General features: G+C 34.6%; 4 protein-coding genes across 7 annotated transcripts; 2 read left to right on the plus strand and 2 right to left on the minus strand.

The window, feature by feature from the left end:
- Positions 1 to 5850: 5850 nt before the first annotated feature.
- Positions 5851 to 13781, minus strand: LOC120087070 (uncharacterized). 3 transcript variants are annotated; one of them, XR_005484411.2, is made up of 14 exons: positions 13206 to 13781; positions 12760 to 12833; positions 12419 to 12502; positions 12175 to 12255; positions 11852 to 11926; positions 11430 to 11522; positions 10248 to 10430; positions 10101 to 10168; positions 9934 to 9985; positions 9727 to 9780; positions 9539 to 9631; positions 9312 to 9378; positions 8738 to 8940; positions 5851 to 6142 (listed from the first exon to the last, which is right to left on the minus strand). XR_005484411.2 is itself a non-coding variant. In XM_039043918.2 (13 exons), exons 1-13 carry the CDS (start codon positions 13345 to 13347, stop codon positions 8849 to 8851), a joined length of 1158 nt encoding a protein of 385 aa, XP_038899846.1. In that variant the 5' UTR covers positions 13348 to 13781; the 3' UTR covers positions 8494 to 8848. The 3 variants fall into 3 exon arrangements, 1 of the variants encoding a protein (XP_038899846.1); XR_016532147.1 differs by lacking the exon at positions 12175 to 12255; XM_039043918.2 differs by lacking the exon at positions 5851 to 6142 and having other exon boundaries at positions 8494 to 8940.
- LOC120087071 (ethylene-responsive transcription factor RAP2-13-like) lies at positions 6284 to 8275 on the plus strand. Its single transcript, XM_039043919.2, has one exon. It carries the CDS (start codon positions 6943 to 6945, stop codon positions 8023 to 8025), a length of 1083 nt encoding a protein of 360 aa, XP_038899847.1. The 5' UTR covers positions 6284 to 6942; the 3' UTR covers positions 8026 to 8275.
- Positions 13782 to 18276: 4495 nt separating the features above from the next.
- Positions 18277 to 19954, plus strand: LOC120086198 (uncharacterized). Its single transcript, XM_039042735.2, has one exon. The coding sequence runs from the start codon at positions 18646 to 18648 to the stop codon at positions 19606 to 19608; it is 963 nt and encodes a 320-aa protein (XP_038898663.1). The 5' UTR covers positions 18277 to 18645; the 3' UTR covers positions 19609 to 19954.
- A 1340-nt stretch (positions 19955 to 21294) lies between these two features.
- LOC120085807 (serine hydroxymethyltransferase 7-like) lies at positions 21295 to 24745 on the minus strand. 2 transcript variants are annotated; one of them, XM_039042006.2, is made up of 5 exons: positions 23427 to 24745; positions 22715 to 23126; positions 21946 to 22047; positions 21590 to 21821; positions 21295 to 21447 (listed from the first exon to the last, which is right to left on the minus strand). In XM_039042006.2, the coding sequence occupies exons 1-4, from the start codon at positions 24429 to 24431 to the stop codon at positions 21592 to 21594; spliced, it is 1749 nt and encodes a 582-aa protein (XP_038897934.1). In that variant the 5' UTR covers positions 24432 to 24745; the 3' UTR covers positions 21295 to 21447; positions 21590 to 21591. The 2 variants fall into 2 exon arrangements, with proteins under 2 accessions (XP_038897934.1, XP_038897933.1); XM_039042005.2 differs by having other exon boundaries at positions 21295 to 21821.
- Between the last annotated feature and the right edge of the window lie 1554 nt (positions 24746 to 26299).

The following is a 26299-nucleotide window of genomic DNA, read 5'->3' on the forward strand; positions in this document are numbered from 1 at the left end:
ACATTACATGGACCTTTGATTAATTTCAGCCGTTGGATCCAAAATCACCATCACTTAACTTCCTCCTCGTGGGCCATTTTCAAGAATTTGTAATCGGTTCAATTTTCTTTATTAACTTTGGAGTAGATTTGAGAGAATCATTTTGCGATAATCGCAATCAAAATTGACTTAACTTACATGATATCACTTCCGAGTTAGCCAATTGTAGAAGATAAGGGGACCTTTAATATTATTATTATTGTTTTCAAAATTTATTAGAGAAATATTGTTGTTTTGAAACTTATTAAAGAAATATTGTTGTTTTGGGAATTCGAGGCTAGAGATCGAACGTTGAGAACTCGACTAATGTGGAGGTCAAACGTTGAGAACTCGACGAACAAAGAAAAACTTGGAAACAATACATAAGCCGAAACCTCAACCCTCGACAAGGGAAATCTCGCGAATCTCGCTTAGGTTGTCGAATGTTGAAGTTTCGACACACATCCACCCTCGAGATTGCAGGTTTATTACTTTTCTTTTTACCTCATAGAGGAAATAAAGTAATGAGATGGTATACTATATGTATCTGTGTATTCGAGCTGCTTCTAACAACCTATGCATTTTGTTATCATTTCGAATTAGACAGAGGCTTGTGGGATTGATGTGAGGGGGTGGGGATGACTATATTTCTGGGAGCGAACTCCAGGCGAATATGAAGCGCATAGATACAAGTTATGCCTTGGAATGAAAGACAATTCCGAATTAGATTTGTCTACGAACAAAAAAGTAGATCCATAATAAAAAAAGTGTTTGTGATTGTTCCAGAAGAAATGAAAGCTAGTAATTATTAATGGAAAAATAACAATAATAATAGAGAGAGAGCGAGATATTGAGAGAGAGCGAGATCTTAGGAGAGAGCGAGAGTCTTCACTTTATTTGAACTTTCCATAGAAATATATATATATATATATATATATATATATATATATAAAAGAGAGAGAAAAAAGAGCTAATAATCATACTATAATTGAATATATTAGATTATTATACTATAATTGAATAATCATTAGACAATAAATTGAATATATTAGATTATTATACTATAATTAAATAATCATTAGACAACAAATTGAATATATTAGATTATTATACTATAATTGAATAATCATTAGACAATAAATTGAATATATTAGATTATTATACTATAAATTGAATATATTAGATTATTATAATGTAAAACTTTATTGATTAAAAAAAAATTGAATATACAGTAGATTATTATAAAAAAATTGAATATAAAATAAATTATAATAAAAAAATTGAATATACAATAAAATGAATATATAATAGAAAAAAATATTTATTATTCAATCCCTAACTATCTGGAGTCCGTCTTAGTAACGAAGGACACTTCCTTCGATTATGTCCTAATTGGTTACAAAATCCACATCGTTGTCCAGTAGCTGGTTCTGTCCAATCCATCTCGTTGTGATAACGTGAACTTTTCGGGTGTCAATTTATGTTTATCGTGTCGGGTGTCAGTTTCAAATTCAAAAGTTCAACAAAGCAATTGAAGATATCAAATGAATAAATCGGAGCTGTCTAAGTTTTTTTGACAACATTAGTTTAAAGCAATGGACTTGTACATGATGGAGGATTCAAATATGGGTGGATGACGACAAATCTATCAGAGTGCATAAATGGAGTCCTCAAAGGAGCTTGAATGTTGCCTATAAATGCTCTTGCTTAGATAACATTCTTCAAATGCGTGAACTATTTCGAGAAAAGAAGAGCAGAAATAAGGGATGCATCGGAGCATCAAGATAAACCCAGGACCTATTGATCCCGATGTTTTGTACGACCAGTCCATTCATCGATCATATGTTATATGGTGAGATCGTACTACTGGAAAAATATCTTGCAGACGTCAAGAGGCAGGATTTATTCAGTTGGACTGGCATCTGATCATAGCCTTAGTCGAGAGATGGAGGCCCGAGACATATATATTCCATATGTTGTTTGGAGAGTGCACTATCACTCTACAAGACATAGAAGTGTTGTTGGGGTTACCTGTTGACGGTGAGCCGGTCACCGGAGTGATGTACGATGATTAGTTAGAAGTTTGTCAACTGTACTTCGGTGCGACCCCACCTGCCGACGAGATTAAAGAATCGAGGTTAAGTTTAATATGGTTAGGAACACAATGTCGTGAGCTCACAGATGATGCAGACGAGGAAACCGTCATAAGATATGCGCGAGCATATATACTACAAATGATGGGTGGAAGTCTGTTTTCAGATAAATCAAGTCATTTTGTTCACTTGATGTTCCTGCCACTGTTAGCTAATCTCCATGATGCGAGGCAGTATTCGTGGGGTGGAGCATGCTTGGCATGGTTGTATAGACAACTATGCAAAGCAATAAGACCTGAGGTTCGAGAGATAGCTGGGCCTCTCATACTTTTGCAACTATGGGCTTGGGAGCGATTTCCAACAATGGCTCCACAGCTACATCATGTTAATGACGCTCAGTTAGTTGGACAAGCCTACAGTTCTTGGTATGTTGTTTTAATTCAATTTAATTTTTATATCACCGATCTAGTTAATTTAAATTCTAAATTATCAATTTAAAAATTTAGGTGGAGAGACAAAATTTGTGTGACTAGGACAACCACACATGTAGTCAACCAGTATAGATACATATTTGATCTGCTTCAACCTGAACAGGTACATTACACTAAACCTAATTGATTATTTTATTCACATTTTTATTGTATTTGTCTTTAATATTCTCTAATATAATATTTTGTGTTTTAGGTTATTTGGGAGCCGTATAAAATTATTGTGCATACTTTGCCTAATTTTTGTACGAATGGTCGAAACATATGGCGAACGATGAGTCCTCTCATATGTTTTCACATTGGTGAGTGGCATCTTCCTGACAGGGTGACGAGATAATTTGGTTTTCAGCAGGATATCTCATCGCCTTGTAATACTGAACTCGTATTGCATGATATTGACCTAAGGACTGGAGATTGGTCCGAAAAAGTTGCACATTTGGTAGTGCGATAGCACTATCGTGCAAGGTTTATTACAGTGGGGGGTTTCTCTTGAACAGTTTGACACAGATGTCACTCCAGAATATATTCATTGGTATAATAATATCACAAGGTGCTACGTCACTCGTCCGGGAGCAGCTGTGGGTCATCTGGTAAATGAATGAATATTATCTAATTTTTTAATATAAATTTATTTTAAATATTCTCTAATTGTTTTATAATTCACAGAGATCGAACAACAGTAGACTCTGTGAGGTTGCGAATGATCCGAACTAGGTTCTTGCTATATGTAGTGACAACCAAAGCTATATGGAGTAAATTCATTATATGTACGATATACCTATTGTTCCTCCACCAGCTCCTAGACGTAGAGGACCTGTTTGGGAAGAGGATAAGTTTGATGAGGTTGCACATTATGTAGAAGAGTTACCCCCTATGACGCAGACATAGAGTCAAACTGATTATGTTAGTCCGATGATGATGATGCCAGCATTTGGTTCAGGACATTATGACTCAGAGGCTGGTCCTTCGTCTTCATACTTGCATGGACATGGTCGGGGTCGTGGAGAGCATAATGAATATTTATATTATGAAGCGTCTGCAGAGGTACCAGAGTTACATCAAGAAGAACCCGAGCAACCTCAAGTTCGAAGTTGACGATGACAACCATCGACGACGTCCGCCTTGTGGGACACATTGATTTTTGTAATTTTTTTTTATATAAATGAGATATTTAATTTACATTTTTTTATTTTTATGAGTTATTATTTTTTTAATTTATTCTTTTTAGAGTTTAAATAAAATAATAATAAATATTTTTAGAATTTTTTTTATAAAATGGAAAATTAAAAAAAAAATTAGAAAGAAGAAGGTGGAATGTGGAATGTGTAATAATTAAAAAGGAAAAAAGGGAAATTTGTACAGTATTCTCGCTCTCTATCTCGCTCTCGCTCTCTCAAACTCTCGCTCTCTCTCATAATCTCGCTCTCGAATTTGATTGGGAAATTCAGTGGCAAAAAGAAGGAGATTCGTTAGCCCGTTATTTAGTCAGACTTGCTGAGATGACAGAATCCGTTTGAAAACAACAATATTTTTTTTTAAAAAAAAAAGGAAGGTCGAGGGTTCAAAATTCGACCTATCTAGGTCGAATTTTCAATCCTTGACTTATTTAAAACAACAATATTTTTACAAATAGTTTGAAAACAACAATATTTTCCTAAATAGTTTCTAAGAGTATAATATCCTTTTAATTTTCCGAAAGATAAGGTACTAATTAATATTTTAAAGAGTGAGGATTCATCATTTTACCCTTCTGACTATTAAACAAGATAGAGATAATTTGCAAATCATTTTCAACCGCACTGAAGATTACAATTATGGGTACTATACGATTTAACTCTAAAGCTATATTAATATCATTTTTCAAAAATAATTATCACACATCTAATGCCACATCAACTTACATGAACCAACTAATAAAGATTAAGAATATCGCACATGTTCTTCTACTTCAATAATTTATTATACATATGGATTAAAGTTAACGAACTTTTATTCCTCAACAAATAAATATCAAGAACCTTTTAAAATTTAAGAATTTTCTGAAAACAAACTTGAAACTTATCTAGAGGTATTTTATATCATTAAAAACTCTCAATTTGATCCTCAAATTTTTTAATTTTATCTTTATCGTATTAAAATTCTCAATTACTTTATCCGGTAAAAAATTGTCAGATTTAGGTAGTACAGTAAAACCATTACTATTACTAAATTGATGTTTCCCAAAACCACCAAATTGAGGATTGCTAAGAAAAACTAAAAACGCTACATATATTTAACTAAAAGTATCATTGTCTTCTAATAAACAATGTAGCCGGTAGGATAAGTGAATTTGTTTTTGCCTCAAATAATGGCTCGTTTGAAGTGTGTTATTTAGGGAGGGCTTCACTCACCAACATGAGTTAGTTGAATTGATATAATATGCCAACTCATTGTTTGATTCATCAACTTTAAATGTTGGTGGAGTTGAGTGAGTATATTTTACCAACTCACCCTAACTCTTCTTCTTCCCATGTTTTCAATGACTCCACTCATCGGCTACTGTCACACTCCGAGAACTAAATCCGAGCTCCGATAACCATCTCCGATGACACTCCAACGACCAACTCCGAGCTCTGACAACTACCTTTGATGACAATTCCGACGACAAAATCCAGACTCTGACAAACACCTCCGATGACAACTCCAACAACCAACTCCAACAACCACCTCCGGTGATCCAACTCTGACGACTACCTTCGCACTACCGCTCCAGCTCCCTCCAAAAATTCCCCCATCGTGACTCGTAGAGACGTTTAAACAGTTCCATTGACCAACCTTTATTTTATTCCACATATTTTATTTAATGCATGATAAATGCACGTTCTCACCTTTAAACATTATACAAATAATCAACTTCATAATAAAACTCATCAAATGTTCTCTTGAGTCAACCGATGAGAAGATTACTCATTATTATTATCCACCCATATGATCATGTTGTTATTTTTCGGAAGTAAATACTATATATTTAGAACAAAAAACAGCAATTTTACCTAATCAAATCAATAAAAACATCAATTCAGCAGCCAAACTAATTTTATCATAAACAAAATCGTTTCATTTGAGATCAAGTAACTGACATCATCACTTTTACTATAATCACGATTGGCGGGTGATTGTGGAGGCGATTAAGGTGGAAAGTAAAGCAACCATAAAAAGAAAACAAAAAATTCAAATTCTGGAGCCTCCCCTTTTTCTAATACACGTTAAAATGATGTGCGAAGGGAAAAGTCTTTTAGATTAGGATCATTAGTGAAAGAATTAAGAGTCATAATTACACAACAAAAAGAGAGAATTCAAAATTTCCACTTACCCATTGGCCCACTTGCTATAAATTCAGGATGTCAAGTAATCCAATAAACTGACACAAAACTTAGAAAACCGTGTGGGCTCCCAGGTTGAGTAATTCAATCGGAGCCATCCACCAGTTTCATGCCGACGATATCCAACGGACAAGATTTGAAGCAGAAACAAGAATTGTCAGAAGGGGGATGAATTGATTACCTGCAAAGCAAAAGAAAGAGTAAAGTCATTAGTCAGTAAGTGTGAACACGAGAGTTTATTGGTCAACGGAACTTTGAGGAGAATCAGAGATGATGAGCGTGATTATGAAGCTAAGTTACGGTGGATAATTGAGATTATTAAACGCTGTGATTTTAGAGCTTTGGAGGCTTATAAAATGGGGGAAGCTCGTGGGGAATAGGCATTGTAGGCGGAGAGACAGCGAGACTTCAGAATAAGCTAAAAAAACTAAAAGCAATAGTGTGTGAGAAAAAAATCAGTTTGAAGTTTCTTCTTCTTCATCTTCTTCTTCTTCCCCCCTTCTGCAACTCCCCGCTTCTCTGTATCCCTTTCTGTTAATTATCTGTCTTTCAGGTTCTGGTTTTTGGGTTTGTTTTTCGGGAATGAACAATAACCAAACTTAGGATTGTGCAAAGCCAGGTATTTTCAGAATCGAGATCCAGGATTTGTGTCTTACTTTTCATTTTTCTATAGTTTAATTCCTTTGGTTTTGTTTTTTATTGCTTTCTTTTTCGTTCTTTTTCTTCTAATGATCAATCCGCATGGAGGGTGAATTTTAGTCCCTCAAGGTTTGGTTTTCTTTTCTTCTTTCTGTTTTTTTCTTTTTTTTGAAGTTGAAGGGGTTGTCTATTTTCAGACCTCTTTGATATTTTTAATTGTGGCCTGTTCTTTCTATTTTAACAAGAACCAGGTTCATCTGTAGGGAAATACATTTTTTTTTTTTTTTTTTTTTTTTCCATTTTGGTTTTGGGTTCTTTCATTTTGGCGAACCATCGAAAGTAATGGCAGCTGCCATGGATTTCTACAATGAAGGACCACAGACAGACCACTTCGGTGGTGAACTAATGGAAGCAATTGTACCTTTTATTAAAGTTGCTTCCTCTTCTGCTTCCTCTCTCTCTACAAATTTCTCTTCTTCTTCTTCACCAACAGCGTATCTCCCTCCTTATTCTTCTTCCTTCGACACCCACCACCTCAACTTCTCTCACTCAGCCCCTCAACAGTCCACTTTGTACTCAAATGGCTGCTCCACTTCGATGAACCCAGTATTTTCAGATGGGTTCTCGACACAAAACCACATTGGTTTCGAACAGCCATTCACAATTGGACCCCATCAGTTATCATCAACTCAAATCCCCCATTCCCAACCTCAAATCAATCTTCTTCAAAACCAAACCCCACTAGCCTTTGCTTGGGGGCAACAAAACCATCAACCACCATCCTGCTATGAAGAACAAACGCGCAGCTTCCTCACCCCCAAGCCCATCCCAATGAAGCAAGTGGGTTCGTCTTCAAAACCCACTAAGCTTTACAGAGGTGTCAGGCAACGGCATTGGGGAAAATGGGTGGCCGAGATCCGACTCCCAAGGAACCGAACTCGGCTCTGGCTCGGTACCTTTGACACTGCTGAAGAAGCTGCCTTGGCATATGACAAAGCAGCCTTCAAGCTTCGAGGGGACTCTGCCAGACTTAATTTCCCCAACCTCAAGCACCAAGGCTCCTGTGTTGAAGGCGAATTCGGCGAGTACAGGCCTCTACATTCCTCAGTAGCTGCAAAGCTCCAAGTAATTTGTGATAACTTGGCCAAGCCGCAGAAACAAGGCAACTCAAAGAGGCCTGTTAGTGCAGCTAAGAAGTCAAGGTCCCAATCCTGCTCCATGGCCGCGGAAACAGTAGCTGTGAAGGTGGAGAACTCCTCGTCAAGGGCTGTCACAGAGAGCGACGGGTCTGAAGCGTCTTCACCTCTATCAGATCTTACATTTCCTGACTTCACAGAGTTGCCATGGGATCAGAATCAAGCTCGGGAGAATTCAATGCTAGAAAAATATCCTTCTGAGATCGATTGGGCATCGATCTTACCTTAATAATTTGATCGGAATCTTCAAGGGCATCTGCAACAGAGTTTTATTGAAGGTTGCAGGCCGAGGCTCAAGGCTCATATTCTTTTAAATGGGCATTGTGTCAATATCATGTAAATGTCCATGGTCAGCTGGTTTTTTTCTTGCTAGACCGTGAATGATTTAATTTTGGTATTCTTTTTTCTCTTCAGTTGTAGTAACTGTATTCATTTTTTTATTGGTATGTTATATTGTCTAAAATTTGCAGTTAAACAAATGGTTAGTTCAACACTTCGTAATATCAATATTAACATCGACAAAGCATAACTTTATATGTAGGCAAGCAAAAACAACAAACAACGCTTGAATAACTAGATTACAGAACCGGAAAAACAGTCCCACTCATAATAAAATGGATTTTTTTTTTTAAAAAAATTCAGGTCGATCTCATTTTCTTAAAGGGTAGGTGCTTTATATCTTTGTAACAGGTCATTACAAAATGCTTTATTCTACTAAACCTGTATACTTTCCAAGGGGGAAAAAAAGCCTAATATTTAATCTGTATGCTTCCAAGTTCGTACAAAGTATCAGGGAAAAATTAATGGCCCCACTAACCTATTTACCTTTCTGGAAAATATTCACACTATTTGAGCACTAAGAAATTAGTATCCGGGAAGCTAGGAAAAAAAATAAACAGAAAAGCATTTAAGATGTAATATGAGCGGAGATGAAACTAAACTATTGATGGAAGGGAATCATCAGGAAAGTTGAGATCAAAAGCAGCAGCCAACGGCAAGAATCATCCTGCATATTTATCTCACGATTTGATTGTCTTCAACTGTACCGATGTTCAAATAAATTTGCCAAGTGCCATCTTCTTCTTGATTGCCTTTTGACCATGATATATAATGGAGTCTAATATCCCCGAAATAGTAAAAACTCCTGCAGAAGGCAATAAAAAATGAGGCCATGTAAAATGGAGACAATGTATCATGACTATGAGCAGATGAAACTTGGCAAGAGCGCAAAGGGCATGACGAAACAAAAGGAAGTATTTATAACTGTGAACACATTATATGAGGATGAATGCTTCCATTATTCCATTAAATATATAATAATAATAATAATAAGAAGAAGAAGAAGAAGAAGAAGAAGAAGAAGAAAGGAATGAATCATGAAAAGTTGGATCGAGTGAAAAAGGAAAAATGGTCGTAGTTCTTTCTGTGTATGTGTTGGGGGGTTAAACCACTGCTACAAGCTTAGATAAATTATTTGATCAACTGATAGAGGTTCAAGTAACTCTTGTAAATTACCTCCAACTATAGCGCATACATTTGTTAAGAAGTGAAAGAATGAGATCTGCTCCTCTGTGAATGTCACCTGAAAAATGCAATATAATTGGGTAGTTAAGACACCTGACAAATTCTGCGATGTAATACCACAAGCCAAAAGCCAACAAGGAGCTTGAAGCAAAGCATTGTATAAAGATTGGAAGTAGGGGTCTTTGCAACAAACTTTAGAATAAAAGTAGAGATCCCACCTTTATGGGAGACAGGTCATAGAAGAAAAAAACTCCATGAAGAGCCTGGAAACTTTCTCCATCTATGCCCCTCAAGTGTTGAGTTACAGAGAACTGCACTTCCAATGCAGGATCTTAAATGGCAAGTTCAACAGAACCATCCGAAAGTTAGAAACTAGAAACAGAAAAACATTCAAGGTCAACTCAACCTGATTTGACTTAATAGCCTTTCCATTCACATCCTTGTAAACGGTAGGCACAACCTGCAAAGAAAATTCAGAAATGTATCTCTCAAGTAAAAAAAAAACCAACCAACTGATCTCTAAACTGCAGAACAATAGAAATGGAATTGATGGAAATGTCAATTCCAGAGAACAAGGGGGGGAGGACACAAAAGATATCACACTTAAAACAACCTTGATAAAATATTGGAACATTCCACTTAGTGTTCCTTGACTCCATTGCACACTTGAAGCAGAGGTAGAAGGGAAAAAAAAAAGGAAAGAATGTGAGGAAAATACCACAATTATTTTGAGGTAAAATGATTATTTACTAAACTTCGAACAAACAAAAAGGAGCCTACCCATCGAGAGGATTTACAACACCTGGAAAATCATCTCCAAAAGTTAATCTGTTAATTCTGTGGCTTATCTGAAGAATATTATAAAAAAATGAGATGGTAACCTGGAAAGAAATGTAGCAAATTTCTCATTTCAAACTAGTTGCTTACATTAAAAGTATCCCACTGAAATGATGCTAATGGATTATGAATCTGGAAGTACGATAATTGAAAGCCTTTTCCAGGTGCAAAGTGAAAATTTCCAGCCACCTTATTAACTTCCAAGAACCCATATATATTGCATCCTTCACCTTCTTCATTTTTCACCCTTTGAAAGAAACCTTCTCGTTTGCACTGAAAGTATAAATAAATCAAGATACGACAGATTCCATTTCACTGAAAAAAGGTGTAATCCAATCTTACAATTCAAAAGTTCTAAAAACAAGAAATAATATAATACCGCAATGCCCAAGTAAATTAGGTTGAAATCAACTGAATGTTAAATTTCCCTAAAGTGAAAATAGACCACTGAGAAGGGCTTCGTTAAATTTTTTAGTAAATAAACCCCAATGAAAATTGGCAAGTTGAAGGGATTTTTGTTTTGAGCAATTTAACTTAGGACTATTATTATTCACTATGATTAGTGTGTTAACCATATCCAATGATGCAACTTCAATCATCTCCGAGTATGATAGGAATGCTATTAGGATAGAATTAAGAATGTTATAAGGATACTGAGGGTATATTAATAATTTAGCTAAGGGAGTTTTTTGTTAGGGACCCGGGAATTAAAGTCTATATGCAAAAGCATAAGAGAGGGGGAATTTCAGGAGGTAGTTAGTTGGTTAGCGGGTGGGCCCGGGAATATTGTTTTTTATAGGGGGATATCTTTTTTGCTGAATATTCTGTTAACGTTTTCCTTGGAATACTTTGGGAGAGATTGGGAAGCTCTCGAATCCTTCTTCGGTTGTTGATAAATAAAATTGAAGGCTAAGGCCTACCATTTTTATGGTGATTTGTTATAAATAGTGTGAGGGGGCAAGAGTGAATTTGGTAATTTTTAGTGGTTTAGGTTGGAGTGGCATCTCAAGAAAGGGAGATTTCAAGTACCTTAGAATACTTGGGGGAGTTATATGGTAATTCTATCTTTTATATTTCAATACATTTAGGTTTTATCAATTGAATTTACAATATAAGAAACGAATTGTCAGAACTATCATAAAACTGACCTGTCAGGAAAACCATTTAGTTTATTTGAATAGATTTCAAACAGTCAAATGAACTCAAAATTTAAAATGAAATTTGCATCTCAAAGAAACGTATTGTATGCTTTTATCCAGAAAGTATCCCAACCTGGTCAATTAGATCTGGATGAGACAGAGCCCAACCTTTACTACGATAAGCTTCACGCACATCTTGACAAGAATTACAACAATCCTCATCTGACTGAAAAATAGAACAAAGGGGAAAAAGCATAAAAATAATACAATTAGCAGTTAATTCAATTACACAATTTCAAACTTTTACTGATCAAATCAGCAAATCAAATTAAGCTTCAAGATAAATGGGAAAGGCAGATATAGCAAGAGTAGTCTTAATTGGCCATGTTATCAAATTTTGAATTGGCAGGCTAGTCCGATCAAGAACGAGTAAACTACTGATGTACTCATTAATACCTCTGAAGTAGAGCAATACTGGATTTCTCTTAAAGAACTTGAAAATGCAATTAAACATTGTTCCAAAACAAAAATCCAAAACATGACGTATGCACTTACTGCCCCATAGCAGGAACCACAATACGTCTCATTCTGCTTGAGTCTGCCACCATGTTTCTGTAAAGGCCTTTCAATCTGCATGAAGTAGAAACAGAATCTATAACAAGGGAGAAAGGAAGCAACTCATTATTCAGTGATCTTATAGTTATCAGTGCAATGTACCAAAATCAGTAATCATGAAAAATCCTGCTCATTAGCAACACCAGCTGGTCTTGATCCTATTATTGTTCATATAAATGAAGCAAAAGGATGTAGCCTTTTTTGAAACTATCCAGAAAGGTGAACAGTTATTGGAAAGACAGTGCAAAAAAAGATTTATATACCACAGAGGATCCGATCCCATCTGGACTTGAATCTATTACATTCCCAAGGTAATCTATTCTTTTCTTTACAATATCATGTTTCTGCATAATTAAAAGACATTAGAAGGAAATTTAGTATTTAGCTGTTAACATTAACCAAATGATCCTAAGTGCCAACACTGTTTATATGTGAATTTTCTTGCACACAGAACTGAATGATACAGAACCAACAATCATTTACATTTCGGATTTAGAGATGGCATACCACATCAAGGTGTTGCTCTCCACTAATGTCCATAGCATGAAGACTGAGAACAGAACATGGAAGTGCAGGAAATGTTACATCAAACTGCACATCAAATCGGAATATTATGTAGATGCACATTCAAGCGCAAGTCCAGGAGCATTTCCAAGGAAATAATAGTAAAAAATAATAGAATCAAAAAATAAATAAATCTGTGTTAACAGGCAAACCCTTGTGAGCAGAGTAGAAAACACTGTAGGGTTATATCAAGTAATCCTGATTGACCAAAAATTTAACTCGAAATATACTACATAAACTAATTAATAAATCAATAACAAGTTTCCATTTGGCAGGAAAATTACATTGATACGTAAGTGTTCTCCTCTTGAAGTATCAACTATAAGCTTTGTTTCTGTTGCAGTATGGACATACAAACCTGAAATTAGAAGAGCAAGCTCACACATGTTCTAAAATAGGAAAGAGAAGGAAACAGAAACAAGATAATAGGAAAATGCCAAGGAATACAAATAACATTTAATAAGGAAGTTACAAATTTAATTACTCGTTAAACAAACTCATCCAAACATCTGGAAACAGTTTCACTAATGAACTCAGTTATTTTGCGAATAAGAAACTATCAACCTATGCATAAAATAATTCGAAGGTCACTGCACATCATTTCATTCCTGGATTTTGCCAAATTGAGCTAAGTAAGTTCCAAAATGTGTATGGAGAAAACTCCCAAAAGAAACGTAGCATGCTGCATGCAGAAATTAAAATGAGAAAATATAGATAGCGAAGAACGTACGAAGCTCGGAGATGAAGAGCAATAACATTATAATGGAGGAAGCGATAGTGATAAATCCACCGGAAAGTGTACGGTTGTAAAAATCTTCGCTGATTTTCGGATAGGCGTCCAATTTGCGAATCTTGTTCATCAAGCTTTCCATCCCGAAAGAGAGAGATCTCGATTCGATATGAAGAAACTCTTTCTAAGGAATAACTTGAACAATTCTTATCTCGCAATGTGATGAAGTAATCGATTGAAGATGAGAAACTTTCAGTTTCAAATCTTCAAACGCCCCGTAGAGAAGAAGAAATTGGATTGTCAAGGGGAAAACGACGTCAATTACAATTTTTTTTCCCCACAATTTTATCTCGTCTTTCTACATTTTGCTGGAAAATATTTATCCAAAAATAGATAGTAATTGGATCAATAAAAAATGTATGAATCAACCAAAAATAACAGCAATTTAACTCGCACGGCAAAATATTATAAATCAACTTATAGACATTTGTGTTAATAAGCAATAAATTTGTAGTATAATCTTTCCTTTTTATTTATATTAAAAAAACTGTAATACCTTCAAATTGAACTTACCTCAACTAACCTACTAGTGTCTTTAACAATTTAGAATATTTGAAATTACATATGCAATAAATAATACAATTTATGTGCCGAAAGAAATTTAATTATTTTACGTTGTTTCTTTAACAAATGTACCATAGTTAGTACAAATAATGATGATAATAAATAATAAGTGTTTGGTTTAAAATAATAACTAATATTATTTTACGTTGTTTCTTTAACAAATGTACCATAGTTAGTACAAATAATGATGATAATAAATAATAAGTGTTTGGTTTAAAATAATAACTAATAAGTGACGAGGTAGAATATTAAGAACGAGTGTCAAATAAAATGGGACTACTCAATTATGGCAATTCTTTTTTCTTGTCATTTTTATTTATGAATCGGAGATCAAAACTACTAGGCAATCATTTTTAGTATTAATTTTCATAATTAGTAATGACTTATATGATCCTGACCCTACTATTTCTTTAAGAACAAATCCTAACATTTATATGCATCTTATTTTGTGTTAAAAAAAAATAGATAAAAGAGAAATTTTATTATTTTTTAGGACAATTGCAATATTATTGTATGGGCCGAGAGATAAGAAATCCATAGAGAGAGAAAAATACTTGGGTGCATTATCAACTAAACTCATATTTGTGCAACCTCTAAATACGTGTTGTCATGTGACAAACTTATCTTTTTTAATATATATATATGAGTAAGTTTTTTTTTTTTTTACCCAAGTATTATTCTAGAGAGAGTATAAATAAAAATTTATAACAAGACCTGTTTATGTGAACAATATAAAAGTATGCGTAAATTATGGAAAATGATGAAATAAATTAAAACTATGAAAGAAGGATGATAACTAACAAAAAGTTTATGCTCTTGTGGTCACACCCACAACACATCAAAATTACATTCACATGCAAAAAAAGGGAAAGAAAAAAAATCATATTACTATAAGTCTACCCGACATTGATATGATATTTCCTCGAAAGAAGTCAATATTGTATGTTAATGAAAACCGTAAAAAAAAAAAAGTACATTGAACTATAGAAACAAAAAATATAAAGGGTCCTCAAATATATAGAGATTATTGAAGTGAAATACTAAGAGCATACTCCACTAAGTCATATAATTCGAGTACATAATTTTTTTCTTGTTAAGAAGTGAGGTTGATAATTTGAAAGCATACTAACCAAATTCAGTGTTTGCTAATAAATATAATTTTTTTAGTTCAACAATTAAGAGATGATAGATCGAACTATCGACCTTTAAAATATAGTAAATATAATTAGTGACTCACTAATTAAGCTATGTTTGGAAAGGGTCGTGCCACTAAATGCATAGATAATTTCTTTAATTAAACTATCACCTTCCATAGTTTTAGATTGAAAATGGAAGGTAGCGTGGGGTTTGATAATAATTGGCCAAAGTCCAAAGCAAAAGGCAAACAAAGTCATTTAAATCCAATGCTCATGACTCACGAGAGGGGCCCAATTTCTCACCACAAAAAAAAAAAAAAAAAAAAAAAAAAAACCCTCAATTGCTTTCCAACCCCCATAATTGCATTCTCACTTTAAATATAATTTAAACAACTATGCTCTTTTCAACTTATAACTATTTTCCACTTTATTCAAATCAATCAATTTATTTTCTTAGAAAAATTTGAAATCAATCAATCATAGGTAGGGAATAATAAAGTAACATTGCATCATTTCAAAGGAAATATATTGCTACCAAAATCATATCATACTCATCATCATATGAAAATTTAACATTCAAGTGAAATGAGAATGTATAAATCTAAGTTCCATATATACCCAATATAGCATATAATATATGTAAAGTATATTTATTTTAGTTCCTATTTTTAAGAAGTTTTATGGTTCAATTATACATTTTTTATTAGCCGGTACTAAAATTAGCTAATGATGATCTCATGATAGTTTACTTAATGTATTGATAAAAGTTTGGAAGAGAAATTTCTTAGACTTTTGAAGGAAAAGGATTCGAAATTCCATTCCAAATTTTGGTGAGTTCTATCGAATGATATGTAAACTTATCATCGTTTAACCTCCAGAAAGTTTTAAAATATTAAAATATAAGGAACTGAACTATAATTGGTTAAACAAAATGGACTTAATTGAAAATGAAATATTTCTCCAAGAAGAGACCAATAATATTTGCATGTCACCAACCACTAAACTTTTTTAGGATAGAAGAGGGAGAAGCCTGAAAAGAGTCCCTTTTTCTTCTTGTTTTAAAAAAGTAAGCATGTGTATTCTTTTTAAAAGTACAATAGAATCATTTATTTTTTTATATTTCTAGTTGTATCATTTTAAATCTCAAATTCTATGAGTGAAATAGTAATAGTTTAGACATATTAGTAATTTTTATAACTATTTAATTTGATTTATTTAAATCAACTGAAATTAGATGCTCAATTGAGGAGATTCAAGAGTGTGCTAAAAATTTTGATTGGATTGATCTTATTTTGGCTTCCCTTTTGTGTAATTCCTTAGTTGATTGTATTGCTAAGGCTAGGGAGGATTCTTTTAATTTGTGTGTAATTGGATGATTTTCGTCCCATATTCATATGTTTAGCTTTGAAGGATATACTAATTTGTTTCTTGTCCATAAGGCGCAATAATGAGCTTCCAAACAAAAAAAAAAAAAAATACAAAAACAAAAAGCACCTAAATAAAAGTATGCTTCAAAAATCCTACCAAAGTAGTGAGAACATAATTCTTCACTGCGATGATGGGAACCAAATTTTCGTCCTCTAAAGAGAAAAGTTATGTCAATTACTATCATACTAAGCTCATATTGGTATCTAAACTAGTTTATAAAAGTATGAGAATTATATATATTGAATTTAAATTGGTCCACTTGTTAAATTTAAAGTTTAATTGATACATTAATCAATAATTTCAAATAAATAATACATCTATTATCATTACATTTAACTTTGTTGATGGCAAAATCCAAATAAGGAAACTCGCATGACATTCACGTGTCTTCTATAGTGAATTTATAATTTTGGGAAAGGAAAACGACTTGCAAGACATAAAGAGAAAACACCGGTGTGGTATTTGGCATAGAACCTCTGGTGTTTAAGTCAGTATTTAGCAAAGAGTCTAGAGGCAAAAGAACTTGCCTTTGGGTGTGCCTATGACCCCATATTTATATTATGGTGGATTTGGATTCCAAACCTAAAGAAGATTAGGATAAGTTCTTTCAGACCAGCCATAGAGAGTAAAGATTCCAACTCACAAAAAGTGAGCTCTCAAGGGCCGAGGGGAGCTTACCGCCGAGGTTGATGTGGTCAAGTTGGGCCTTTCGGTCCAACTTCTTTCTATTTCGTGGTCTTTTCCTCCCTTGACTTGTTTGTTCGTTTCTTGTACTTCTCTCATTCTCATGTGACGATCATTTTCCGAATTCGAAAATCTTGGTTCAAAACGACTCTAACAGATTTGAAAGTTCAGTCCACGTGGACAAGCATTTTCCATTGAAAAACACTGGAAAAATCAGAGAGAGCATACAATTATAACGTAGAGCAAAATGTGACTGTTAGTTGGGAAGATTTGATTTTTTTTTCTAAGAGGAAATTATTAGGCGGAAAGGAAACAGGGTGGGGGAAGAGACAGTATTGTAATATATGAGAAAACAAAGGATAAAAAGAGGAGAATATCTTGTTGTCGTTTGAATAATATCTGTGGGACACAACAGTTGGGTGGTGGTTATGTCATGAAATAAAAAGAGAAAATTATATATTTCATTCCTAGATTTCGAGTCTTATTTTCAAAACGTTACATATTTAGTTCTTTAGATTTTAAGTTTGAAAGGATATGATTTTACACTTGAAATTTGAATTTTGTTTCAATTTGATTCTTATATTTTAAGATTTACGCTTTTAACCTCAATTTTTTTTTTTATTAATGGCTCATTTTTCGTATTTAGTATTAATATTTATTAATTATTAATTTAAAGAAGAAGTAATCGATCAAAATTTCACCATTTTTCATCCCTATTAAAATTTAATTTAAAATGTCATTTCCTAATTATTTTAAATTAATTAATAAACATTTAACATCAATAACGGAAGGTGAGCACTAATAAAAAATCGAAATTAAAAGTGTAAATTTTAAAACTTAGGGACTAAATTGAAACAAAATTTAAATCTAATAAAATTGTAACATTTTAAAGCTTGAGGATTTTGGTCCCATCAACTTTATAAGCGTTAAATAACTCAACTCTACTAACTTTTGATTATTGAAGTTTGCACAATTAAGAAAAAACTCCTCATTTCTTTCTCTCTTTTGCACATTCATCCAGCAATTCTATTTTCACAACTTTACACTCCAAATATATACTTTCTATTATTAACATATTAAATTCATACTTAACACCACCTTAAAAATCAAATGGAAACTAGAAAGTAGTAAATATATATACACTTTTTCTAAGATAAAAAAGGCAAGTTGGGAGTATGATTGGATAATGAAACAAACCTCGTGCTCCTTTTCCAACTTTTACCATAAATTTTACATCTAAAACTCCTTTTTTTCTCAAACCCATTTGGACGAAAAGTAAAGGCCAAGGAAGCACAGCCCCCACTGTTCTTCAATTTTGACTCTTTTTTTCTTTTTCCATTTCTAAGGCAGGCAAAAAGGAGTGTTTTGAAGTTTTAACAGATAATAAAGTAAACACTCACACACCCAACAAAAAGTAGTAGGGGGCCAAAACCATAACCAGAAATCTGACCCTCCTTTTTCTTCTTCTTCTTCTCCTCCTTCTGATTCTCTGTAAGGTTTGTCTTTTAAAAACCCCACATCCCAAAAACCCCCTTAATGCTTGAAAAATCTTTTTTTTCTAAGACACCATGAAATTGGGTAGAGAGAATAAAGGAATCCCTTCAGCGGATTTGTTGGTTTGTTTTCCTTCTCGGTCGCATTTGGCTTTAATGCCAAACCCACTTTGTAGTCCAGCGAGAGGGTCCGATTCCAGTAAGTTTCGTTTAAGTCACCGCCATTACCACCGGCGGAGGAAGTCGGCGGAGAGTCCGGTGGTATGGGCCAAAGCGAAGACGATGGGGTCGGAGATATCGGAACCGTCGTCGCCGAAAGTGACATGTGCAGGGCAGATAAAGATCAGGCCGAAGAATAGCAAGAGCTGGCAATCGGTGATGGAGGAGATAGAGAGAATTCATAATAGGAGGAAATTACGGAGGAGGAGGTTTCATTGGGTTGAATCTTTAGGGTTCAAGAAAGATATTATGCAATTCTTGACGTGTTTACGGAACATACGGTTTGATTTTAGGTGTTTCAGAGCTTTCCCAGCAACAGATTTCACCACTGAAGAAGAAGAAGAAGAAGAAGAGGAAGAAGAAGAAAAATCTCAAGGGAATCAGGTGGGTGTTGATGAAAATGAGAGCTCAAGAACTGCATTTTCTAAATGGTTTATGGTTTTACAGGAAAATGGGAGTAATGAGTTAAAGAGAGAGAGCAAAATTCTCTGTAGTGATGATGATGTATCGATTGAGGCAGCAATGGCACCACCCAAAAACGCCCTTTTGCTTATGCGTTGTAGGTCTGCTCCAGCAAAGAGATGGTTGGAAGAAGAATCTGAAGAAGAAGAAGATGATGATGATGATGATGATGAAAAGGAAGAAGTGAAGGTGAAGAAGAGCTTGAAATGGCTAATGGAGGAAGAAAACAGAGAGAGATTGGTTATGGAAACGGGCACTGATTTCTGCAGAATGACATCGGACATTGCAAAAGAGACATGGGTTGTTAGTGAAAAGAGCAGGGATTTGTTTACAAGGAGCCATAGTTGGAAAGTTTGATCACTGGTTATGGAAGACATAAATTTCAGCTTCATCATCCTTTTTTTTTTTTTTTTTTCATGATTTGAATATTTTTGAAAATTCTTGAGTTTGAATCTGAGTAAGATTGGTTTTGGTGGCTTGTTGTACAGTTAATCTATAATTTCGTTGGAGAGAATTTTGTTGTCATGTTCATGTACGAGACACGCTTGTGGTCAAATATAAGATTGGGCTGTTAATCCAAGTGTTCCATAGAAAATGATGAAATGTAATTATAGAAAGGGTTTTCTTTTTCGATCCTTTATTTGTATCTTTCTGTTTTTCTTTTAATTAAAAAGAAAACGTGTTTGATTTTAGCTCTCTTTAATCAATTGTGTTTGCATCTTTTCCCCTCTTATTGACTCCAAGTCTAATCAAATTATGAAGAAGTGAAGTTGAAGACATTGGTTCTTCTAATCATTTTTACATTTTGGTCCCTCAAAGGAGTGAAGTTGAAGACATCGGTTCTAATACTTTTTACTACGAAATCGCCACACTATTTCTAGTCACAGACTCACAGCCACATTTTCTAGGCATCAATTTTCGGCTAAAATTATAAAGATTTTTATATTTTAAGGTAGTTTCAAATTTCAATACGTTAAAAAGGCTTATTAAGACTCATGTCAACAAGCTTGTATTAAAAGAATTAATACTTTTTAATAAAGGGAGTTGTTATGTTTGGGTGTAATGGAATTGGAATGTAATGTAATCCAAAATTCATGTTTGGATTGAGCGTTTTTTTTTGTTGGAGTTATGATACAAAACTCATTTTGTTCCAATAATTTTCAATCCAACTCTATCGTTTTCATGCTTCACAATCCTCCCATTTTCCATCGTTTTCACACTTCACAATCTCTCATCTGATTTTCAGTAATCCCTCTCCAGAGAGTGCATAAATTTTATTGGAAATAATACATTTTTACTCTTTAGGTTTTAGCTCTAATATCTATTTGGTCCCTAGGTTTTAGAATGTTACAAATTTAATCATTAAATTTTGAGTTTTGTTTCAATTTAATTTCTAAGTCTCAAAATGTTACAATTCTACTTTTAAAATTTAAATTTTGTTTTAATTTGGTCTATGAATTTCAAGATTTTACATTTTTAACCTCAATTTTTCATTAAATACTTACTTTCAATCATTGACGTCAATTTCTATTAATTAATTAAAAATGAAATTTTAAATTCAATTTTAAAAGTGATAAAAATAATGAAATTTAATTAATTATGATTCATTTAATGTTTTTTAATTTATTAATATAAATTAACTTTAAAAGACAAAAAAAATAAATGAATATTTAGTAAAAAAAATTAAGATTAAAATTGTAAACCTCGACATAGGGACCAAATTAAAGCAAAATTCAAATGTCAGAGATAAAATTATAATATTTTAAACTTAAAATTAAAAAAATTAAATGTATAACATTTTGAAATCTAGACTAAATAAACTAAATCCAAAAATTGGGATGAAAAAAACTATTTTTCCCAATTTTATTTTAAGAAAAGGAATAAAGTTATAGTACAGCCCCGCTCCACTGTGGACGGCTGTTGGCGATGGCATGCCTCTTCCAACTATTTTGTTGCTTTAAACGAAAATTTACAATCGAACAAACTTTTACGTAGGATAAAGTTCACTCTCTTGACACACACACAAAAAAAAGGGGAAAAAAATCGCGACAAAACAGTATATTGTATACATTGCATCAAACAAACACGACAGAATAATCAGCTCGTGTGTGGTTTGAATTTTCCAGAGACACCACAACAACCGTGTAAATGGGAGATATTTGACTTGAAAAATTCCTCTTATACCCTGAGATCCACCTAGTTACATGAATAGGAATGAAACATATCAAGCTTCGATCTTTGTGCAGTACTAAGTAGTTTCCTATAATTTACAAAGGCATGAATTCGTATTTGGGGTTACCAAGTGAAGGGGTTGTGTAAGCAAGGAAGAGGCTCATACATTCATATATCAAATCCTGGCATTGCAAATGAAGCAGCAAAGGCCTCAACCCGGTTCCGAAGCTCCACAATATCGTTGTTGTTCTGTAAATTCTTCATGATATCTTTATGTAACTTCCCAAGCTTTCCTCTACGAATGACTATTTTTGTGATCCGAGCTGCTTGAAGAAGAATCTCAGCTATCGTCTCAAAATCAGCCTCTAGACAACCTCTGGTTGTCATTGCAGGAGTGCCTGAACAATAAAAGAAGTCCTATGAGTTGCAATTTTAGTACAAAATTTTCTCTCTGAGCAATCAGTCCTCAGAATCATGGGGCTTAAAAGGCCGAGTAAGCACTAAATAAGACAAAGTACATACCTATCCTCACTCCTCCGGGGGAAATGGCTCCATTGTCACCATAGATGGCACACTTGTTCACTGTAATATGACATGCCTCACAGATCATCTCATAATTTTTGGCTGGAACATAGATTAAACATCAAAGTATCAGAAATTAGTTGTCAATACAACCTCAGACGCTTTTTCCTAACAACCCACAAGGGGCAACTTTAACCAATAAAACATTCACTTGAATTTGTGTTGTCTTGACTCTGATGTTATTTTCCTCTGCACTGTACAAACTTGTGTAAATATTGAAATAAGTGTTTAAAAAAAATCTGAATTATGATTAAAGAGGAAAAAAGGTTGGAAATTTCTTTCTAAATGATATACTCATAGATAGACATCCCCAATAATTGAGAAGTAATCAACCTACGACTTTAGCATGGCGTGAGAAGCCAGGTTGCATAACAGGGGAAGGGGAACAGCCATGCTTTAATTCCTTCAGTCTTATCTAATAGAGACAGGACAAGGCAATCAAATCAACCCCAGAGATAAACCAGAAAAGTTAACTTGATGGTCCAGCATAAACGATTCATGATAACTCAGAAAGCACAAAACTAATCACCAAAAGTTAGTATCTAACTATATTTGCTGAAGGGTCCTATCACATTACAAGACCATAATGGAATATATAAAATCAAATCACAATAGTACCAGAAGAGCTACCAACAAAGATTTGAAGCTTCGAAATCTACAGTGCAATCAAACAATCTATCTCCATGAGGCAAATATCCAAGTACAGTACCTGTTAGTCCCAAAGGAGTAAGATCCCACAGCACCAAATGATTGTCAGTACCATTAGTTACCAATCTGCATTTTCTTCTCAATAAAGCTGATGCTAAAGCCTGCGCATTTTTCTTCACCTGTCGAATATATACTTTGTACTCGGGAGAAGCTACTTGCTTTAACGCTATGGCCAGGGCAGCAATATGATTATTATGGGGACCCCCTTGTAACGACGGGAAAACGGAAAAGTTTATCCTGTCCTCAAAATCATAAGTACCAGTACCAGTGTCATCTCCATGAGTTAAAAGCACGCCTTGCTTCCTCGATTTTAAACCCCTCCTGAAAAATATAATGCCTCCTCTGGGCCCTCGGAGACTTTTGTGTGTTGTTGAAGTAACTATATCACAATATTCAAACGGACTAGCACATTCCTGCAGCAAATACAAAGTCATAAAGACATAAATAAATGAGTGGCATACTTGGCTTACATGAATGAGTTGGTTGTGGGACTAAGTTTTAGATTGCCAATATGATATGATATATGAATTAGCAAAAATGGGAGGAAAGTTCAAATTGCTATCTTTACGGACTATAATAATTTCACCCAAGGACAAGCGCATATTTACCTTAATCAAGCTTTATCATAAATCATGAATTATGAATCATATATCTTGACTTAAAGAATTCAATCACAAATCTCAAAGACCATACTATCAGATAAATCCACACACCTTGGCTGCCACAAGACCGCTTATATGGGCCATGTCGCACATCAAAACTGCTCCGCATTTGTCTGCAATCTGCCTACACCTAGCATAATCCCACTCGCGTGGATACGAACTTCCCCCACAGATGAGTATTTTCGGACGATAATCGAGCGCCTTTTCCTCAAGCTTATCATAGTCAACATACCCAGTTAGGGGGTTCACTCTATAAGGTAGACTCTCAAAGAATATAGAAGTCGCTGAAATCTTTTTCCCAACCGGAGAATAATACCCATGACTAAGATGTCCTCCAGATGTTGAATCCAAACCCATAAGTCGATCCTTTGGGAGCAAAAGACCTGTATACACGGCAAAATTTGCTGATGTACAAGAGTAAGGTTGGACATTCACGCCCCATTTTTCAGGATCAAGATCAAAAGCGGCCAACGCTCTCGCACAACAAAGCAATTCAATCTCATCTATGTACTGATTACCCGTATAGTATCTGGAGCCAGGCATTCCCTCAGAATACTTATTCGTCAAATGACTGCCTAGGGCTTCCATCACAGCCCTGCACACAAAATTTTCCGAAGCAACTAATTCAATACCCTTGCATTGTCTCTGCCTCTCCTTCGCCATAATATTATGAATTTCCGGGTCAGCAATCCGAATCGACTGATTCCCCCATGCCCTAACCAAAGCTCGTCTCGTCTCAAGGCTCGCTTCATCCGCGACCGCAGCCCGTTTCGCAGAATCCTGATTAAGAAATGAATGAGCGTCTCTCTGCCTCTTCACACGCAAGGGTTGCCCTAGAAGGCTAAACTTCTCGTCCTCGCTATCATCATCCACAACCCCCTTCACCAAATCGAACTTCTCATCCTTTTGGTGACGAAATTCTGATGGATACGACGAATTCGAACCCGTCGAGCACAAATAGCTGGAATTGTCACCAGTCGAACTTCTAGATATCGAAGATGTGGTATGAGAACTTAACCGGAAAGAAAGATCCGATGGGGCGTGGCGAAAATCCATAAACCCTAATAACAGAAGAAGAAGAAGAAGATAATGATGATGAAGAAAAGGAATTCGATAGGCACCTAGGGATAGGAGTAGAAGCAGCAGAAACAGCGACAACAACGCCTGAAAGAACTACAGTGACAGTAGCGGAAGAACGAACGGCGAGGGCGAGAGTTTGTAGACGAAGAAGAAACTTCCATCTGAGGTCCAAAAATCGCGCTGTAGAAGAAATGGAAAACGAAAATAGATTTTATTTTTTATAATAAAATAAGGAAATGCAGTTTAATAGGAGAAGAGTTTAAGAATTAGCAGTGAAGGAGGCGATGAATCTGGATGCAAAGATGGGAGTGGGAAGACTGAAAAGGAAGGAAGAGGAAGGCGCTTACCGGATGACTGGAATAGCCGGTAGCGTGAGGAATACAAGTAGGTAAAGATAGAGATGGGTGAACGACACGTGTCACTCTAAAGTCTAGAAGTTTCACATAGACAGAATGACGTCTAGGTTCAGACATGTGCAAATGGGGTCCAGTTTTCTTAAGAAACTAGGCCCACTGCCAGCGTGTCGTTTCATTGACGCGACTTGGTTGGGTTGTTACGACCAAACGAAACTCGAGGAGAGAAAGATATTACAAGAAATCCCTCTGTTTTTATTTATTTAAAATTTTGGTTGCTTGAAATTTTCAGGATTCTATTCTCTTATTTCCGACTTGTTTTCTCGTCATGGGATGACGTGCGGTGATATATAATTCGAACCTAAACACGACATGGCTTTTAAAAGTTTGGGATGTTTTGTTTCAATTTAATCCAAATAATTTTAAATTATGTTCAAGTATTAGGTGCGCATAGTAATAAGAATGAAATAAATCATAATTATTGAAATTTCTAACCAATTTATTAAGTAATTTTTTAAATTAATGACAAAATTATAAATAATCGAATTTGGAATTAATTAAAAATTAATATGTGTCCCAAATTTAAATTGAAGATATAAATTGACGAATTCCTGCGGATGCCACGTGTATTCATCATGACCGTTGAATTGAATCAAATAATTCAATCCAATTTGATATTAGTTTTTGGGCTAAACTTCAATTGAGTCCAAGAATACTTCAATGGAATATGCAAAGAAGCATGAGACTTGTCAATACCATACAAACTTCATTCATCAGTCGTATGAGCCTCTACATCCAACTATAGTTTCATGGTCTTTTGAAGCATAGGGACTTGATCTTATTGGTACTATAACACCTAAGTTGTCAGCTGGACATTCTTACATCGTCACTATCACTGATTACTTTTTAAGGTGGGTTGAGGCCATCGTCATGAGCGAAGCTAATAAGGAAAACGTAGTGGACTTTATCCGTACTCACGTCATCTACGGTACAATATTCCCCATCGAATTGTGATAGATAATGAGAGGCAACTCTCCAATGTCTTGATGGATAGATTATGTGAAAAATTCAAGTTCAAACAATACAAGTCATCCATATACAATACAGTTGCAAATGGGTTGGTAGAGGCATTCAACAAGACGTTATGCAATCTATTGAAGAAAATTGTCTTTAAGTCGAAAAGAGATTAGCAAGAGAAGATTGGAGAAGCGATATGGGTTTACCAAACTATTCATCGAACCCTTACAGGAGTTACACCATATTCACTTCTCTATGGAGTGAAAACCATCCTCCATCTAGAAAGAGAGATCTTGTCACTAAGAATGACAGTGCAAGAAAGGTTGATCACAGAAGACGATGCCAAATTATATCTTCAAGAGTTAGAAGCACTTCATGAAAGGCAGCTGAAAGCTCAACAGGCGTTAGAATGTTACCAAGCATGAATGCCCAAAGCCTTTGGTGAGCACGTGAACCCTCAATATTTTCAAGTTG

Source organism: Benincasa hispida, chromosome 9 (assembly GCF_027475165.1).
Source record: "Benincasa hispida cultivar pf3 chromosome 9, pf3_genome.v1.1, whole genome shotgun sequence".
Taxonomy (NCBI): Eukaryota; Viridiplantae; Streptophyta; class Magnoliopsida; order Cucurbitales; family Cucurbitaceae; genus Benincasa; species Benincasa hispida.